The sequence below is a fragment of the Scyliorhinus canicula genome, chromosome 5, assembly GCF_902713615.1.
Source record: "Scyliorhinus canicula chromosome 5, sScyCan1.1, whole genome shotgun sequence".
In the NCBI taxonomy this organism is placed as follows: domain Eukaryota; kingdom Metazoa; phylum Chordata; class Chondrichthyes; order Carcharhiniformes; family Scyliorhinidae; genus Scyliorhinus; species Scyliorhinus canicula.
The window spans coordinates 157,798,584-157,819,174 of record NC_052150.1 but is presented as its reverse complement, the minus strand read 5'-3'; the positions used below and the strand labels follow the sequence as shown (position 1 = coordinate 157,819,174).

At 48.5% G+C, this 20,591-nt stretch overlaps 1 protein-coding gene across 3 annotated transcripts in view; it reads right to left on the bottom strand.

Moving 5' to 3' along the window:
• LOC119966356 (V-type proton ATPase 116 kDa subunit a1-like) overlaps positions 1-20,591 on the bottom strand; it is a 228,052-nt gene that overhangs the window by 185,034 nt on the left and 22,427 nt on the right. For 2 of the 3 annotated variants that reach the window (XM_038797882.1, XM_038797883.1), the window contains exons 7-9: positions 18,167-18,293; positions 16,733-16,815; positions 16,535-16,628 (exon numbers count right to left, since the gene is read on the bottom strand). In XM_038797882.1, the coding sequence (XP_038653810.1) occupies positions 16,535-16,628; positions 16,733-16,815; positions 18,167-18,293 (304 nt within the window). The remainder of the gene's footprint in view (positions 1-16,534; positions 16,629-16,732; positions 16,816-18,166; positions 18,294-20,591) is intronic. The other variant, XM_038797884.1, reaches the window with a different exon arrangement.

The window sequence follows — 20,591 nt, the reverse complement described above, 5'->3', positions numbered from 1 at the left end:
GGCAGTGCCTGGGCATAGACTGCCATTGTCGCTGCCTGCTGCACACCCCACTAACCACCTACCTTGTCCCCTGGTTCTGCCACCAGCCCTATGGGTGCTCCCACACCCCACCCTCCACGATGCCATCCCGCACACAGGCCGCCACTTGCCAGGGGGCATCACGTGGCCCACCCAAGGGCAAAGGCCACAGTAGGCCCTACAGGGGGGTGCCGGACGGGGGGCCCCGGTACATACTGTTGGTATGTGAAGCATGAGCCAACGGTACCAGAGGCCCCCATGGTGTCAGGCACCAAAAGGACCAGAGGTGCGGGGATGGAGGAGGAGGACTGGGGACATATGGGGGGGGGGGGCAGAGTCCGCAGTGCCAACTGGGCCACTTGTAGCCTGTTGGTCCTGGTTGGGCACGGAGATATGCACCATGCCAACATGTCGGTCTTTCACTCCCTGAAGACAATGGATCTGGAATACATCCAGCAATGGTAGCCTTCCTCCTAGTTGCTGGAGCTCTAAGGAATGCACTGTGATTGTACGAGTTGGAGTTGCTTGAGGAGGAGGAAGTTGCAGCAGAAGAGCTTCTCCCAGAGGAACAGAAAACATTTGCTGAGGCTGGAGAGCCAGCCGCTCAACAGGCCGAGGAAGAGGAGGTGCAAAGGAGGCGCTGCATGTGGTATCGTGTGTACCGGCAGCACCTGTCATTTGAGGACCTGCCAGACCAGGTATGCCGCCAAGATTCCGGCTGAGCAGAGAGACAGTACGACATATCTGCCAGATCTGGCACACCTGGTGGCTGTCATGGTGACTGCCATCCTAAACCTTTACGCCATGGGGTCCTTCCAGGCGCCGAGTGGGGATCTGTCTGGGATCTCACAGACCTCAGTACACAGGTGCAGTAGGGTTCGCTGCCATCACCGGCGTGCCCCGGGTCAAGCGGGTGATCGATGGGCTGCATGTCGCCCTACGAACACCTGCAGATGACAAGATGCTGTACATAAACCGAAAGGTGTTACACTCGATGAATGTGCAGCTGCTGCGTGACCATCAGATGCTCATCATCCACGTCTATGCCCGATATCCGGGCAGTGTGCACAACGTCTTCATCCTTTCATCCTGACACACTCAATGGTCCCTGGCCTCTTCAAGGCCCTCCCCCTGGGTGACAGGGGCAATCCATTAAGGTTGTGGCTGATGACGCCTATCCGGAGGCCACAGACCGATGCAGAGACCCGATACAATGGTGCCCTTGCAGCGACCAGAGGCATGATTGGGAGATGCTTTGGCATCCTGAAGATGCGGTTCAGGTGCCTGGACCGTTCTGGATGTTCTAGTATAGCGCTGGGAGGGTTTCCCACATCGTTATGGCCTGCTGCGTCTGGCACAACATTTTGCAGCAGAGGGGCGACATGCTAGAGGGGAAAGATGAATGCCAGGCCTCACACGAAGAGGAGGATGCAGCAGAGGGCAACGATGGGCAGGACATGGGAGGCACGGTAGGCTGCAAGACATGTGTGCCAGGGCCAATGTGCACGGGACTCTTTGATCACCTCCAGGTTCACCGACTGTGGTGGGGGGGGGGCATTCTGGGATCTTCCCATCCAGTTATACCATCTCGGATTATACCAATATCTATTGCATATGAACATGCGAATTAGGAGCAGCAGTAGGCCATTCGGCCCCTCGAGCCTGATCTGTCATTCAATAAGATCATGGCTGATCTGATTATAACTTCAAATCCACATTCCTACTTACCTGTGATAACTTTACATCCCCTTGCTTATCAGGAATCTATCTTAGCCCGAAAAACATTCAAAGACTCTGCTTCCATTGGTTTTTGAGGAACAGCGTGCCAAAGATTTATGACACTCTGAGTGGAAAGATATCCCTTTTATTCAATTCAGTCATGGGATGTGGGTTAGGGCAACATTTATTGGAATCCTTCATTACCCTTGAAAAAGTTGATGGCAAGCTGCCTTCCTGAACCGCTGCAGTCCATGTAGTGTAGGTACACCCACAGTGCTGTTACGGAGGGAGTTCCAGCATTTTGACTCAGTGACAGTGAAGGAACGGTGATATATTTCCAAGTCAGGGTGGTGAGTGACTTGGAGGGGAACTTCCAGGTGGTAGTGTTCCCAGGTATCCGCTGTACTTCTAGATGGTAGTAGTCATGCCTTAAATGAGAGACCCCTTATTTTTAAACAGTGACCCCTAGTCCAAGATTCACCCACAACAGGAAACATCCTTTCCTCATCCACCATGTCAAGTCGCCTCAGGATCTTGTATGTTTTAATCATGTCACCTCTTACTATTCTAATAGCAATTGTTTTATGGCAAAAAGCTCTGTACTTTTTAATGTACAATAAAAATGCTACGATTCTTACTTTGCAACAAAGAGTACATTGAGCTTGTAGTGATCCTCGCCTGAGTGTATACAGAAGGGGCTGATGGGAAATGGAAGTACCACAGCGGCATAAGTCATCAAGGCCTGCAAAGAAACCTTCTCCAGGCATGGCATCCCATGGACGGTCATGTCCGACAATGGTCCTTGCTTTCCCAGCTGGGAATGGATGGACTTCGCCAAGCACTACAATTTCAAGCATGTGACGTCGAGTCCACACTTTCCGCAATCGAATGGCAGGGTGGAGAAAGGTGTCCACATTATCAAACAACTAATCAGCAAGGCTGTGGTCTCAAAGTCCTACATACACTTGGCCCTCTTGTCATACCGTTCGTCACCTTTGAGCTCTGGACTATCACCGGCTCAAATGCTCTTCAACAGAGATGTGCGGACAACATTACCGGCACTACAATCCACCAATCCCGATCACTCGCCTGTCCTGGATAAGATGCGTCACCAACGTCAGGTGCAGAAGCAGCACTAAGACCAGCAGGCAAAAGTACTGCATCCGTTGGCAATCAACGATACGGTGAGGTTGCGACACCCGGCTGGGGGCTGGTCTAAAATGGCGACGGTTCTCCGCCAAATATCGCCACGAGCCTACGTTGTGCAGTCTGACGATGGAACACTGTTTCGGCGAAATCGCTGAGACCTTCTAAAAGTTACACCCCGTCGACAGGTATTTCCAACACTAGATCTGCAGGACGCTGTCATGCAACATCCTGGAACTCCAGCAGCAGGTGTCCAAATGGACGTAAAAGACTCTGGATCTCCATGCCCACTCAGGAGGTCTACCCGGATCAGACGTGCACCCAACCGTCTGAACTTATGAACATGGACTGGCAATATTATTGCTCTGCCTTGTCTTTGTATATAAACCTAACTGTGTTTGAATTTGTGTTTAGTTACAGCTCTGCAACCAAAATAAAAGTGAAAAAGGGGGATGCAGTGATCCTCGCCTGAGTGTGTACAGAAGGGGCTGATGGGAAATGGAAGTACCACCAGGGGGCAGCACGGGGACATATAAGAGTGACACCAAAGGCCCGCCCTCGCTCACTTTGGCTGGAGAGACAGGGGAGCAGGACAGGGACGGAAGTTGAGCTCTGGGCTGCAAGTGTAGTTAGGCCTAGTTGCAGAGCATATAAAAGCAGTATCTTTACAAGTGCCATTCTGTAAGTAAAAGCTAATGAAGTCATTTATTGTGGAGCACAATAAACCATCCTTCAACTGCTGAACGACTTCTAGCATTCATTTAAGAAACATAACAGAGCTCATCAAACATGTCAGCCAAATAGCCTTGTACAACTTTGAGAACAAAGCATTTGCAATTCATTTTGCAAGAGCAAAGTGGGGTTTCTACTGAATACTCACCAAGGTTACGATGGAGGAGTGAAAGGAGCCTGTAGGAAATTGCTGACCTTGATTTAGACACTGTAAGATTGATAGAATATTTGAAAAAACTTCTGTACAAGTTTTAGATTAGCTTTTGCCCCTTAAGACTAGTATTAAAGTATAATAGTTTCTCTGCTCCACTATAATGTAAACATACTGTCATATTTCCCTGTAAATGATTTGTTTACTGGATTCATAAACTCCCATTTCTCTGACCACTGATTTTAATTGCTTGGTGATCTTTGCATACAAATTTCTACATTTTGCCATCAGTTGGAATAGCTTATTCTGCCCCATGGAGTGAACAATGGAATGCCTGTTAGTGTGAATAAGCAATAAAGCTATCTCGTGAACAGTATAATCTAATAATAAAATACTGATGATATATTAATGATTACAAAGAAGCCAACACATTTTGGAGTTCAGATGATTGTTACAAACCACTTGGGGGTTATATTGCTACGTGTTCTGCAATCTGAGTTTCTTATAGACATTCTTGCTTTGTAACTATTGCCAAGAACCTCCAACTTGTTGTGCAATTACTACACAACTGCCAAGTTATTTCTTTTTGACACTTTGATGAGTTCAGATTGGGAATTGGGGTAAGGAAAATGTGTATCTTTTTTTCAAAGGTCTGCAATGGTTTCAAGAATGTTTGTAAAGGACGTTTTTAAAGAGCTTGCACCAATTGTAAAGAGATAAATTGAAATTTCCTTGTATAAAAATAAATACTGGTCGATATGACCGAGCAACCCTTGGCCCGGGAGTAGCAGAAACAAGAAGAAAATTGAGACCAGAAACCCTAGCTGGTTCTGGCAGGAACAAAGGTGAGATACAGATGCAAAGGAGAGCTAGAGGCAGAAGGTAATCATCACACAGACGTAGACACAAAGAAGTGAAGAAATAGGACATAGTTATCAAATTTTAGGAGTAAGTTACACTCTGTACATAAAGTTAGGTTTTCTGCTTGACAGTAAGAAGAAAAGTAGAATTCCAGAAGCTCTTGGGGAAGCGATTTATGACCAACCTAAAAGGGAGTGAATCTTAAACGTGGTGTGAATAGTGCAGGTAGGCGAAAGTACTGAGAGTTTGTATCCGAGGACCGGATCATGAATGGGTATTGTTGGTTGGTCAGTTCAAAAGGAATTCTGGAAAGCTCCACCACCAGGACTGAGTCAGAGAGTGTTTGCAGATGTGCACCTTATTGGTTTTAACCATATCGGGGGCCTTGGATGGAATACAGCTTCCGGTCAACATGACTCAAGAACCAAATTGACTAGGTGGGAAAGTGAAAGACCCTATGTACTGGAGGCCAAGTTGGAAAGACTGAGATTGCACACGGTGTCACATTTGTACGGGGAGTGATATAGTTGTTCTGATTGCATAAGGCATATTATTGTTGCATTGACTATTTAATATGAAATTTACTTTTTCATCTCCAATATCTTTTGGCTTTTAATTCATGTACAATTGATTTGTGTTCATGTAAAAGCTACAAAAAACAGAATCTTGTTGCTAACCACTTAATTTGCCTGTCATTCAGCAAATTTGCTTATGATCCCTCCATGGAGATCATCAGAAACATCATGGGTGCGATTCTGCAGACACAAGTTAAAGTCCTATTTTGGGCACATGAGGCAGGGAGTATCGCAACGGTAGCGTTAGTGAGATTGCGGCACGTATTCAAAGGTATTTAGTGCAAAAATGAGGCCCCACGAGATTCTCAATATTACTGACTCTCTCGTCATCTCGTCTCGCTCAACTCGCACCCCAGCTTCTCGCCACTAACCAGGAGAGCTGCTTTTAAGTACCCCCTCACCACTCACTCCAAGTCAACACACAAGCAATGCAGTGCGCAGACCTGCTCCTTGCTTTGGGATGTTGACCTGGCTAGGCTTCATGGCGGTGTGGATGAGAGGCGGGGTACCATGTTCTCCAAGGGGGTCGGAGGACCAGCAGCAGGCTCAGCAATGCCGCTTGAGAGGCAGTGGCAGCGGCAGCAGCTGTCAGTGTGGGCAGCATGACACCGAGGACCGCTGTCCAATGTTGGAAGATCTTTGACCACCAAAGGTCTGCTAGGGTGAGTCACCACCTCTCTCCTATCAACTGTTCCGCCTGCCAACCCTCAAGTTCCCAAAACCCTCCTCCTCCTCCTCCCAATCGACTAGCTGACACCTCAGACACACCCCACATCTGATCTTCATGCTTGTTCCTCAGAACACCCTGGCACCCACCAGCACAACCCCTTCATGCCCAGGAGCAGTGCCCACACATGCCAGCTGCTTTAGAACACCTGATTCATCAAGCACGTGGCCCACAATGTCCTCTCTTTGTCCCCGTGGGAGAAGTAGCCAGAAAAAATGGGAAAGGGCCAAGGTGGTGGGGTGAGGGCGGGCTGGTGGGGAGAGGAATTTCAGAGATTTGAGTCCTCACTCCTACGAGGAATGGGCCCTGGAAATCACGGGGTTATTTCAGGAGAGTGCAGTCATTTGGTTTTTTTAAAAACGCATTTTATTCAAACTTGTATCAAAGCAGGTTACAGCAAATAAACACCCTGGGAAACATTATTCCCAACAATCAACTATACAGTTTGTACATATTTTCCTCCTCCCCCCCCCCTCCCCATCACCCCCCCCCCCCCCCCCCCCCCCCCCCCCCCGCGACGAACAGCTCCTCAAACACGGTCACAAACATCCCCCCACCTTTTCTCAAACTCCCCTGCTGAGCCCCTTAACTCATACTTTGTCTTTTCTAACTGCAGCAAGCCGTACAGGCCACCCAACCATGCTGCTACCCCCGGTGGCGATGCCGACCGCCACGCCAGCAAAATTTGTCGCTCTGCAATCAGAGAGGCGAAGGCCAAGACATCGGCCTTCCTCCCCTCCATGAGCTCCAGCTTCTCTGAAACCCCAAATATCGGCACCAAAGGGTCTGGGTCCACTCTCTCCTCCAGCATCCTGGCTAAGACCGCAAACACTCCCGCCCAGAATCTTCCCAGTTTTTCACAACCCCAAAACATGTGCACACGATTCGCTGGCCCCTGCCCAGACCTCCCACACTCATCTGCTACCTCCTGAAAGAACCCACTCATTCTCGCCTGAGTCATATGCACCCTGTGCACCACCTTAAACGGTATCAGGCTCATCCTTGCACAAGAGGACGTCCCGTTTATCCTTCACAGTGCCTCACTCCATACTTCCTAATCGATCTCCATTCCCAACTCCGCTTCCCATTTCTCCTAGATATTCACCACCCGCTCGCCTCCCTGCTCCCCCAGCCACTTATATATATCCCCAATTCTTCCCTCCCCTTCCACATCCGGAAGCAGCATTCGCTCCAGCAGGGTGTATCCCGGCAATCTAGGGAACCTTTTCCAGACCTTTCGTGCAAAGTCCCTAACCTGCAGATACCTGAACTCACTAACCCTCGGCAGCTCTACCCTCTCCCTTAGCTCCTACAGACTGGCGAACCCTTCCTCCAAATACAAATCCCTCACCTTGACCAGCCCCTCTTCCCTCCACCTCCTGTATACACTATCCATCCCCTTCCCTGGCTCAAACCCATGATTCTCGCATAGCGGCATTAGCACCGACATCCCTTCCACCCTAAAATGCCTCCTCAGCTGATTCCATATCTTCACCGTGGACTGCACCACTTGGATCCCTGAATACCTACTCGGAGCCATTGGCAATGCTGCTGTCACCATAGCCCTCAAACTAGACCCCTCACAAGATTCCTCCTCCATCCTAACTCACTCTAACCCTTCCCCTTCCCACCGCCGCACCTTGTCCACATTCGCCACCCAATAATAATGAAGAAAGTTTGGCAATGCCAACCCCCCCTGCTGCCTCTGCCTCTGTAGCAGGGTCCTCCCCACCCTTGGCATGTTCGCTGCCCATACAATGTCAGAGATGATTGTGTCCATTTTCCAAAAAAATGCCTTTGGCATAAAGATCGGGAGAGCCTGAAAGATAAACAAGAACCTCGGCAGAATATTCATTTTCGCCACGTGGACCCTCCCCACCAACGTTAAGTGCCATGTATCCCACCTCTTAAGATCCTCCCTGGCCTCCTCCACCAGCTTTGTTAAGTTCCACTTATGGAGCCCATCCATTCCCTCGCTACCTGAATTCCCAAGTACCTAAACCTATCCCTCGCTACCGTAAATGGCATCCCCCCTAAATTAGCTCGCTGTGCCAGCTCATTCACCGGGAATACCTCTCTTTTTCCTACTTTCAGCTTGTATCCCGAGAACCCTCCAAACCTCCCCAACAGGCCCATAATCCTTCCCATACTCTCCAACGGTTCCGAACATACAGCAGGAGGTCATCGGCATAGAGCGACACCTGGTGCTCCCTCTGTCCCCTCATTATCCCCTGCCACTCTGCCGACCCCCTGAGAGCCATGCCAATGGCTCTATGGCCAGCGCAAACAGCAGCGGCGACAGCGGGCACCCCTGCCTCGAACCCCTGTGTAAGTCAAAGCTTCGTGAGCTCATATAATTCGTCCTCACCCTCGCTCTTGGCGCCACATACAGCAACCACACCCATGCCACAAATCCCGACCCAAACCCAAACCTTCCCAAAACTTCGAACAAGCCACTCCACCCGATCAAATGCTTTCTCCGCGTCCATGGACACCACCACCTCCGGTACCAGAGCTCTCAATGGATTCATCACCACATTCAATAGCCGTCTTATACTCCTCGCGAGCTGCCTGCCCTTCACGAAGCCTGTTGAATCTTCTGCAACCACCTCTGGGACACAATTCTCCATCCTCCCCGCCAACAACTTAGCCAATACTTTCACATCCGTGTTCAATAGTGATGTTGGTCTATATGACCCATATTCCACCGGATCATTCCCTTTTTTTGGGATCAGTGTGATTACTGCCTGCTTCATCGTCTCTGGCAACTCCCTCTTCTCCAGTGCTTCATTAAACGCCCCTAACAGAAGTGGTGCCAGGTCCGCTGCAAATTCCTTATAAAATTCTGCCGGGTACCCATCCGGCCCAGGGGCCTTCCCCGACTTCATAGCCCTGATACTATCCAGCACCTCCCTCAGCCCCAGGGGCTCCTCCAACACCTGCCTCTTTGCTTCCTCCACATGGGGAAATTCCAGCTCGTCCAGAAACCACCCCATGTCCCCCTCCTCTCCTCCTGGGTCTGCCTCATAAAGTCCCTGGTAGTACTCTCTGAATGCCTCATTCATCTTCCCTGGCTCTGACACCACATCCCCAGCCCCAGTCTGGATCTTCAATATTTCCCTGGACGCAGCCTGCCTCCGCAGCTGGTGTGCCAGTATGCGGTTTGCCTTCTCCCCATACTCATATTGCACCCCTCTTGCCCTACGCAGTTGCCCTACCGCCCTCCCCGTTGTCAGCCTGTCAAATTGCCCCTGCAACTTTTTCCTCCTCACCAATCCCTCCACGGTGGGCACCCTCGAATATTCCCTGTCCACCTCCACTATCTCGCTCACTAGACGGTCATGTTCCACCCTCCTTTCCTTATTCGCACGAACTGTAAATTAGATCATTTCTCCCCGGACCACTGCCTTCAGTGCTTCCCAAAAAATGCCCACCACCACCTCCCTATTCTGATTGAACTCCACATGATCCCTAATTGCCAACCGCACCTTATCACAAAAACCTCCATCCGCCAACAACCCCGAGTCAAGCCTCCACCCCGGCCTCTGCTCTCGTCCCGTACTGAACCGAATATCCAACCAGTGGGGTGCATGGTCCGAGATAACTATCCCCGCATACTCTGCCCCCTCCCCCAACCAAAATCTCCCGACTCACTACAAAGTAATCAATACTTGAATACACCTTATAGATTGTGAAAAGAAGGAATACTCTCTTCCCCCTGGGTTCTGAAAGCGCCATGGATCCACCATACCCATCCTCTCCATAAACCCCCCAGCTCCCTTGCCATTCGTACCCTCGGAGAGAGCAGTCATTACAGTGAGATTGGCCTATGCCAGAGAGGTGACGATCCACTGTCCCTTCACTGACCTGTTTCAAGTGAGTTGTGTATGTGAGACAAAATGATCGTTCCCCCCCCCCGACTGACTAAATGTGCACTGTCTTACAGGATCTCCACCTGATGTGGCTTGGCCAACCGGAGTTGATCCCCTAACACCCAAAAGACCACCTCGGAGCAGAGCTCCAAGGAGACCATCTGCGATGCGTCACAGCTATCACCTGCACCTTCCACCAGTGCAGAGACACACACCTCGGTGGGCGACATTAGTGGACAGGCTTCCGGGGCACAATCTGGTGGGCACCACACAGTTTTTGATGCACAGCAGATGGAGACAGGAACATCCAAGGGAGACAGCAGTCAGAAGTCCGCTGGATCCCAGGACCCAGCTGGGTCCCAGCCAGATGCCAACCCTCTGGACAAGGGTCTTACAGAGCTGATACAGATGATAGGACATAGCCTTGAGATACAGGAGGGGGTGCCAGTGACATTCCAGTAACTGCAAGACCGATCGAAGGAGTCCCAAGGGCTGCAGGCGCAGGATATGGTGCCAACAATGCCTGGCACCGGGGACAACATTGCTGGAGTGGCGACTGCAATGGAAAACCTGGAGGATGACGTCTATCTCTTGAGTGGTGGTGACCAAGACATGGTTCAGCCTGTGACAGACGTGGCTGAGGGCCCTGACCTCCTTTCCCATTTGCTGAGGGACATTTCCGAGGTGGATGTTGGTGAGGTATTGCAGAGCATGGCCCAGTCACTGAGGAGCATCGCTGAGGATGTTGACACCATGGAGCAGACAATGGGGAGCCTCCAGGACTGGCAGCTCCAGATGATTCCGAGGCCTCTGGAACTCACTCCAGCTGCCACTTCATCCCATGGAGCCCCCCAGGGACTTGTGGGCACCGTCAGGGAGGAGGAAGCGCTGAAGGCAAACCCAGGGCCTGCCACAAAGGAGACAGGGCAGTCACCATTTCTTCCAAATCCCCCCCCCCCCCCCGACACTGGTGCATCTCAAGGGCAGCAGGCAGAACAGGGTGGCACGGTGATGCCAGTGCCACCATTAAGTCGGCCAGACGCCCCCTGCTCCAGTTCCGCTAAAAGACTTCCGCGAAGGGCATCAAAGGCCACAGGGCACGGAAAGCAGTAGGCTGTCTTCAACTATGATGTGCGTCCTGGGGACACACCCAGATGAAGCACTGGACCACGGAAGATCAAGAAGATTGAGGAGCACTGGATGGGCACAAGGTTGGTCACTATCGGTGGCTAAGGGGAATGGAAATCTGCCACAGTAAAATGTTCATTATTTTTAAAAAAATGTAACACCACATACATGCCAAGCCTCTGTTATGTTAACCTTCACAGCAGACCTGTCTGCACCTCCACCCTCTGGTGCCCCCCGCCCTCCCCCCAGGCACAGTGGTCCAAGATCACAAGCCCCTGATGCAGACCCCGTTCAGAGGATGGGTGTGAGCGTACTGCCTGCAAGACAGAGTCAGACTTTAGCAGAAACTGAGGAGCACCAGAGCGTCCCACACAGCGAGTAATCATCACTCTCCTGCCGCTGACAACACAGGCCCATCACACTGGAATGATGTTTCACAGACCCTTGGAGGGGGGAAAAGGGTGGTCGGGGTGCGGGTGGTGCGCTGGGGTGATGCAGGAACTAAGGGAGTGACTCTGGTTGGAAAGGAATTGGGGAGGAGGGAGGGAAATGGGGTGGATTGGGGGAGGGGAATGGCAAGCGAGGGAAGGAAATGCGTGATCAAGAAAATGGGAGGGGGGTGGAGTTCAGGTGACGGACACAACCTCGTCCTAGGAGAATGTGGAAATGACGAGAGCCTTCCTGGTCCTCCTGGCATGTCAGATCATTGCCTCTGCCTGTCCTCCATCATCCAGCTCCTCCCCGGACTCGTCCTCCAGGAGGAAACACTCATACACAGGGAGAATGTGCAGACACCGCACAGTGATGCAAGCAGGGAATTGAACCTGGGATCCTGTGAAGCAACAGTGCTAACCACTGTGCTACCATGCTGCCAGTCTCCTGTCCTTCCTAAATGCCACATACCCTTCAATATTTAGGTCCCAGTCTCTTACATCCTGCAGCCATATATCTGTGATGGCTAGCAGAATATATTTTCAAATTTATTTCATTACATTTCTGTTGTAATTGAGTGGTCATGAGGAGGTAGTCGATCTGACTCTGGATCATGCTCTTCATGGGCTGCCTTCTTTCAGTGCTAATAGCTATTCACAGAATCACAGAAAATGCAGCAGAGAAGAGGCCCTTTAGTCTAGCGAGTCTATACTGACACATGATAAATACCTGACTTACCTACCTACCTAATCCCATTTGCCAGAATTTGCCACACAGCCTTGAATGTTATGAGGTGTCAAGTGCTCATCCAGGTATTTTTTAAAGGATGTGAGGTAACCCGCCTTGACCACTCTCTCAAGCAGTGTATTCCAGACTGTCACCACCCTCTGGGTAAAAAGGCTTTTAATCACATCCCCCCTGAACCTCCTGCCCCTCGCCTTGAACTTGTGTCCCCTCGTAACTGACCCTTTAGCAAAGGGGAACAGCTGTTCCCTAACCACCTTGCCCATGCCCCTCCATAATCCTGTATACCTTGATCAGGTCACTCCTCAGTCTTCTCTGCTCCAATGTAAACAACCCAAGCCTATCCAACCTCACTTCATAACTTAAATGTTCCATCCTAGGCAACATCCTGGTGAATTGCCTCTGCAACCCCTCCAGTGCAATCACATCCTTCCTATAATGTGGTGACCAGAATTGCACTCCAGCTGTGACCTCACCAATGTTCTATATAACTCCAACATGACCTCCCTGCTTTTGGAATCTATCCCTCAATTGATAAAGGCAAGTGTCCCGAATGCCTTTTTCACCACCCTATTAACCTGCCCTTCTGCCTTCAGAGATCTATGAGCAAATACCAAGGCCCCTTTGTTCCTCGGAACTTCCCAGTTCATGCCATTCATTGAATACTTCCTTTCAAATTACTCCTTCCAAAGTGTATTACCTCACACTTTTCAGGGTTAAATTCCATCTGCCACTTATCTGTCCATTTGACCATCCCTTTTACATCGTCCTGTAACCCAAGACACTCAACCTCACTGTTAACCACCTGGGCAATCCTTGTGTCATTACCAAACTCACTGATCCTAACCCCCACTGATTCTATGTCATTTATATAAATGATAAACAATAGGGGATCCAGCACAGATCCCTGTGGTACGCCACTGGACACTGACTTCCAGTTACTAAAGCAGCCAGCTAGCATCACCCTCTTGTCTCCTACAACTAAGCCAATTTTGAATCCACCCTTATCAAGTTACCCTGTATCCCATTGCCTTCTTTATTAGTCTCCCATGTCAAAGGGACCTTGTCAAAGGCTTTGCTAAAATCCGTATAAACTACTTCGGGGCAGCACGGTAGCATGGTGGTTAGCATAAATGCTTCACAGCTCCAGGGTCCCAGGTTCGATTCCCGGCTGGGTCACTGTCTGTGTGGAGTCTGCACGTCCTCCCCCTGTGTGCGTGGTTTCCTCCGGGTGCTCCGGTTTCCTCCCACAGTCCAAAGATGTGCGGGTTAGGTGGATTGGCCATGCTAAATTGCCCGTAGTGTCCTAATAAAAAGTAAGGTTAAGGGGGGGGTTGTTGGGTTACGGGTATAGGGTGGATACGTGGGTTTGAGTAGGGTGATCATGGCTCGGCACAACATTGAGGGCCGAAGGGCCTGTTCTGTGCTGTACTGTTCTATGTTCTATGCTCTATCGACTGCACGATCCTAACCTACATGCCTGTTCACCTCTTCCAAAAATGTAATCAAATTTGTCAAACATGATCTCCCTCTGACAAAGCCAAAATGTTGACTATTCCTGATCAAACCTTGCCTCTTCAAGTGGAGATAGATTCTCTCCTTCAGAATGTTCTCCAATATTTTCATCCCACTGGCATGAGACTCACAGTCTGTAGTTCCTTGGTTTATCTCTACAATCCTTCTTACATAGTGGGACAACATGAGCTGTTCTCCAGTCCTCTGGCACTTCCTCTGTGGCCAGAGAAGAATTAAACATTTGGATCAGAGAGCCGCTGCAATCTTCTCCCTCACCTCCCACAGCAGCCGAGGACACAATTCATCAGGGCCGGAGATTGGTACACTTTTAAACCTGCCAACATCTCCAATACCTTATCACTTTCTCTGACAATGTTCTCAAGAACCTCACAATCTCTCTCCCTGAGCTCCATATCTACCTCCTCATTCTCTTGGGTGAACACGGATGTGAAGTATTCATTGAATACCCAACCAATGTCCTCTGGCTCCACCCACATATTGCCCCCTTGGTCCCTAATGGCCCCTACTCTTTCCCTGATTATCCTCTTCCACTGATATACTTATAGTCTATGGGCGGGATTCTCTGACCCTCCGTGTCAGAATCGCGCCCGGCGTGGGGTCGGAGAATAGCCATTCACGCCGGAAATCTGGTGCGATGGCGCTTCCGCGATTCTCCACGGACCTGCCAGGCGCACACGCGTGGGTGACGCGGCGCCGGTCAACGGCCCCTGCTGGGATTCTCCACTCTCAACGGGCTGAGTGCTCACCAAGTCCTGCCGGCGTGGTTCACATATGGTCCCACCCGGCGGGACCTCGGCATTCTGGTGGCGGGGGGGGCCTAACTCTGGGGGGGGCCTCCATGTTGGCCAGGCCCGTGATCGGGGGCTACTGATCGGCGAGCGCATTCATTCCAGGGGGGGGGGGGGGCGTATGTTCCCCTGAGCCAGGTCTCTGCAGGGCTCCACCATGTTGCACGGGGGCCGGCACAAAGATGGCCACTGTGCACATGTGCGGCTGGGCGGCACTGCAGGGCTCTGCCGGCAGCCGGAGCTGCGGGATGTACGCTGGGGCCCTGGTAGCCCCCTTGAAAACAGAGAATCACCTCAGACCTTCGAGGTAAAAGTCTGGAGTGATTCTCGCCTCTTTTCCGACTTAGTCCCCAGAAGGGAGAATCCCGCCCTATATCTTTGGATTTTCCCTACTTTTACCAGCTAGAGATTTCTCATATCCCCTCTTTGCTCTCCTAATTGCTTTTTTAAGCTCCACCCTGCACTTTCTGTACTCCGCTAATGCCTCTGTTGATTTTCTCCCCTCAAACTTGCCAAAGGCCTCTATTTTCCTTCTCATCATATCCTGAATATGTCTGGTCATCAATGGTTCTCTGGGCTTGTTATTCCTTCCTATCACCCTAGAAGGAACATGTTGGGACTGCAGCAGCCTCATTCCCTTCCCCCCCCCCCCCCCCCCACCCCCCTCCCCCCCCCCCGCCCCCACACTGCTCTTCTGTAAATTCCCCCACGTGTAACCCTTTCCAGTTTAGCTTGGCCAGGTCTTGCCTTATTTTACTAAAATCTCCCCCAATCCAAATTTCTTTTTGAAGCTTGTCTATGTATTTATCAATAACAGGCTTAAATTGTACCATGTTGTGATTGCTGTCATTAAATGCACCTACCCCACCAACCACCAACCACTTTCATTCCCCAGAATTAGGTCCAGCATTTCATCATCCCTTGTTGGACCCTCTACATATTGACCTAAAAAGTTCTCTTGTATACATTTTAAGAACTCCACACCATCTTAGCCCTTAACACTATGACTATCCCAATTAATGTTGGGAAAGTTGAAATCACCTAATTGCTATTATTTTTACACACATCCGCGAATTGCGCACATATTTACTCCTTAATTTCCCAATGACTATCTGAAGATCTATAATAAACACCTAGCAATGTGGCTGTCGCTTTTTTATTCCTAAACTTTACCCACAATGCTTCATTTGATGCCCCTTCCAAGATATCATCTCTCCTTACTGCAGTAACTGACTTCTTACCTGAGAATACAATGCTTCCTCGTCTGTCTCGCCTGAAGATTCTATATCCCAGGATGTTGAGCTGACAAACATGCTCCTCCCTCAACCACATCTCCATGATGGCTACTATAATTCAATTTCACGTGTCAATCCTCATCCTTAACTCATCCATTTTACCTGTATTACTCCTGGCATTAAAGTAGAGACCATCCAGCCTGGACTTACTCCATTGAAACATAATACAGCTGCATTCCGTCTGACTTGATAGCTTTACTGTATTATGCTGTATTCCACTAACAGTTTGTGTCCCCTCCTCATGCCAAATTAGTTTAAACTCCTTCCAGCAGCACTAGCAAACCCGTCCTGCTCTGGTTCAGACTAGGCCGTCTTGCTTGTACAGGTCCCACCTTCCCCATAAATGGTTCTAGTGATCCAGGAATCTAAAACCCTCTCTCCTGCATCAACTCTTAAGCCATGCATTCATCTGTGCTATTCTCCTATTCTGTGCTCGCTAGCACATGGCACCAAGAGGTCCTACTTTCTAGTTTACTGCCTAACTCCCTGAATTCTTGATGCAAGACCTCATCCCTCTTTCTACCTATGTCATTGATCCCAACATGTACCATGATCTCTGCCTTATCACTCTCCCCCTTCAGGATGATCTCATTTGATGCATTCCAGATTGATTTTCAGATTCCAGCTTCATCCATGGGTCTGTCCAGGTATTGCACCCCGAGACAAATGGTCCTTGACAAGAAAATTACACAAGTCTCTTTGATGACAGATGCCGTATAGTTGATATTTCTTATACCTGTTGCATGCCAAGGGCTGTCCAGAGAAGAAACTCTACCTTTTTACTTTGAGATAAAATCCTTCAGAACATACCATGTATATATCCGCAATTCGCAAGTTTACACCAACACTCATCTCCATTCGTTCATGCAAGGTTTCTGGGCAAGGATACACTGTGGCATGGAACCTGGAAAAGAAAGACAATAAGGAGGTTTAAACCTAGTCCAGAGTCAACTATATTGGGCCATTTACGCTTAATTTATCTGCTAACCAAGCTCACTGGATACTTACCCATCGCATATCTTCCTCACTTTGCTTTTAAACAGTTCTCCTTGGTAGAAAATTATGAACACATCTTTACTGACAAACTCATCCTGAGGATAAAGCAAAAAAGGAATTGGGAAAGTAATTTTATATCAATGGTATAAATCTGTCAGGGAAAAAAATATTTATTCATCTGATTAATTGGGAATGACATAGAGGGTAACGGCAACCTAACTACCACCTGGGAAATTGATAGGCTTAGTTACCATGTGGGTTTTACTGTCTATCCAATATTACTCTATACTCACTTTAATAAAGAGCAAAATCTGACAGGGTGCAAAACCAGAGTTACATCCAATCTCAACTGTTTCTGAATAGATGGGCTCGATCAATTTTGCTCCCACAGTCTCAGATTAGTGTATATATATATATATATATATATATATGATACGTTCATAGTTCAGAACACTGACAAACCTGTACTTCAATTCCTTTGCACAATAATCAGAAAAACAAGGAATTTGCCTCAGGGACTATGTTGAATCAGGTGTATTGTTTCAGTGTTCATCACTAGCATTCAAATGCCTTTTAAAAATAGTTCTGCCAACTTGTCACAGAATGTGTAAATCCGGGGGCTCACACCACTGCCGGTGCTTTGCACAAATTTGTTGAGGAATTTGACAGATTTATCTATCACAAGTCCATGGATAGGACAGTTTCTGACAGCAGTAAAATGTCTCAAATGCTCTGTTAATGCGCCTTCCATGCTCAGAGAATGTATATTTAAATGAATGGTGTAAACTGGTCCTCTTTTCCTGTTTCCATGAAGAAAGTTTATAAAATACACTGTACAGGAGGAGGCCATTCAGCGCATTGTACCTGTCCCAGTGTGAGCCTCACTTGAAGTTGTCGATACTAATTCCTTTTCCCCACCATTTCTCAATATGCTTTTAATTCTTTATCAAATACTTATCCAGTTCAGTTTTGAATAACGTTTTGAAACACTCCAAAATTTAATAACTGCCTTGGTAGAATTTCAACTGACTCCACCTGAGAAAAAACTATAAGAAGACAAATTCTAACACCACAATCCAAGAAGTGCACTTATTGCTCTTTCATTTTTTCTTGGGAGCTCTGGTGTCCACCTGATTCAAGCAGGAGCCCAATTAATATATAAAAAGTTGGGTCCAATCTGTAATGGAAACCCAAAGCCATTTTAACCTTCTAATGAGAGGAGTATTCCCTGTGGATTCGCAGCAAAACCTAAGATGCAACAGAAGTCCTTTAGGTAATGTGCTTCTCTGGGATCCATGAAGAATGCTTGAACGAGGTGCCATCTCTGTATCCTCTCGACTGACGAAATCCTCTCTGCGTGACTTACATAACATTGACTTAAACGGATGCTGAATCAAGAAATCACCTGAAATTAGTAATATTTCAAGTGCAAAATGTTATGCTTACAGCCATACGATCCTCTGCTGGGACATTAATTTCTTCGTGACGTAAGACAATGTTTCCATGGCATATTCTCCATAGTAATCTTTCAAAAGCAGGGAATCGTTCTCGTTTGATCACTCCAGCCACAAAACTGCATGAAAGATATAGAGAAAACCTATGAGATGGACAGCATCGTGGCGAAGTGGATAGCACTGTTGCCTCACGGCGCCGAGGTCCCAGGTTCGATCCCGGCTCTGGGTCACTGTCCATGTGGAGTTTGCACATTCTCCCCGTGTTTGCGTGGGTTTCGCCCCCACGACCCAAAGATGTGCAGGTTATGTGGATTGGCCAAGCTAAATTGCCCCTTAATTGGAAAAAAATAATTGGGTACTCTAAATTTATTTTAAAAAAGAGAAAACTTATGAGATTAGCTGACACTTATGCATTCCATTCCATTGGTAATTCAATGCTCTCCATCTCCCCTGATAGTTTTGTTAATAAATGCACTACATGGTGCAGTGATGGACTATACAGGGAGGAGGTTATTTCCAGACCAATAAGTTAACTGATCTCAGCCAGGGCAGATGATTTCAATGTCTTTGGGCTACGTGGTAAAAATCAGCAATATTGATGGTATTTACTGATTTTTCCTAGAAAATGTGAAGATGCAGATGTTTTGGCAGTGATATTTACTATTGCGAAAGGCACGAATGTAAGGGAAATTGGGGAAATAAAAAGTGATGTCTTGAGGAGTGTACATATTACAGAGAAGGCAGTGCATTAAGATAGATAAATCCCCGGGACCTGATGAAACGTATCCCAGGACATTGTGGGAGACTAGGGAGGAAATTTCAGGCTCCCTAGCTGAGATATTTGAATTATCGACAACCACAGGAGAGGTGCCTGAAGATTGGAGGGGAGCAAATGTTGTGCCCTTGTTTAAGAACGGCTGTAGGGATAAGCCAGGGAATTACAGACCAGTGAGCCTTACTTCTGTAGTGGATAAGTTGTTGGAAGGTATTCTGAGGGACAGGATCTACAGGGATTTAGACGGGCAAGGGCTAATTAGTGAAAGTCAGCATGGTTTAGTATGGGGAAAGTCATGTCTCACGAATTTGATTGAGTTTTTTGATGGGGTAATCAAGAGGGTAAATGAGGGCATTGCGGTCGACGTTGTCTCCATGGACTTTAGCAAGGCCTTTGACAAGGTACCGCATGGTACGTTTTTGCAAAAGGTTAAATCTCACGGAATCCAGGGTGACATAGCCAATTGAATACAAAATTGGCGTAGCGACCAAAGCCAAAGGGTGGTTGTGGAGGGATGTTTTTCAAACTGGGGGCTTGTGACCAGCCGTGTGCCTCAGGGATCGGTGCTGGGTCCACTGTTATTTGTTATATATATTAATGATTTGGATGAGAATGTAGGAGGCATGGTTCGTAAGTTTGCAGATGACACCCTGTAGTGTAGTGTAGGTGGCTTAAAGAGGTCTATAAATAATGAGGAGCATAGACAAGGTAGATAGTCAACATCTTTCCCCAAAGGTAGAGGAGTCTAGAACTAGAGGGCATAGGTTTAAGGTGAGAGGGGAGAGATGCAAAAGAGACCAAAGGGGAAATTTCTTCACACAGTGGGTGGTGAGCATCTGGAGAGGGCTGGCAGTGGTAGAGGCGGGTACAATTGTGTCTTTTAAAAGTGGTGACAATGAACAAAATCAACTGATCTATTGAGAACTTGTTCTTTTCCACTCTCATATCAAGTTAAACTGTGGCAGCACGGTAGCATGGTGGTTAGCATAAATGCTTCACTGTCTGTGCGGAGTCTGCACGTCCTCCCCATGTGTGCGTGGGTTTCCTCCGGGTGCTCCGGTTTCCTCCCACAGTCCAAAGATGTGCGGGTTAGGTGGATTGGCCATGATAAATTGCCCGTAGTGTCCTAAAAAATAAGGTTGGGGGGGTTGTTGGGTTACGGGTATAGGGTGGATACATGGGTTTGAGTAGGGTGATCATTGCTCGGCACAACATCGAGGGCCGAAGGGCCTGTTCTGTGCTGTACTGTTCTATGTTTCTCTGTTTCTATAAACCTTGTTCAATATGGCGTACCTGGACTTTTAGTGGCTAACTGAGAATAACTATTGCTGAATAACTGGTCCCGCCCTGAAAAAATGTGCTGAATGTTGTTCATTGTCTCCAATATGATTTATTACTAGATTTTTCTGTAAAGTATGAGCTGGATTCTCCGTTTGGGATACCATGCTCGCCCACTGGAGTTGAATTGCTTCTGGTTTGCACTGGTTCTGGGAGTGGTACCAGAAGCAATTCATTCTCCCTTGCCATGCAAATTTCAGCATAGCGGGGTTCTGTTCTGAATCCCTCTATCGGGCTGCTATTTTGAGCAGGCAGCCTGAGAGCGAGGACCCCATCAGATGCTCCCCACCAGAGACCCCCCCAT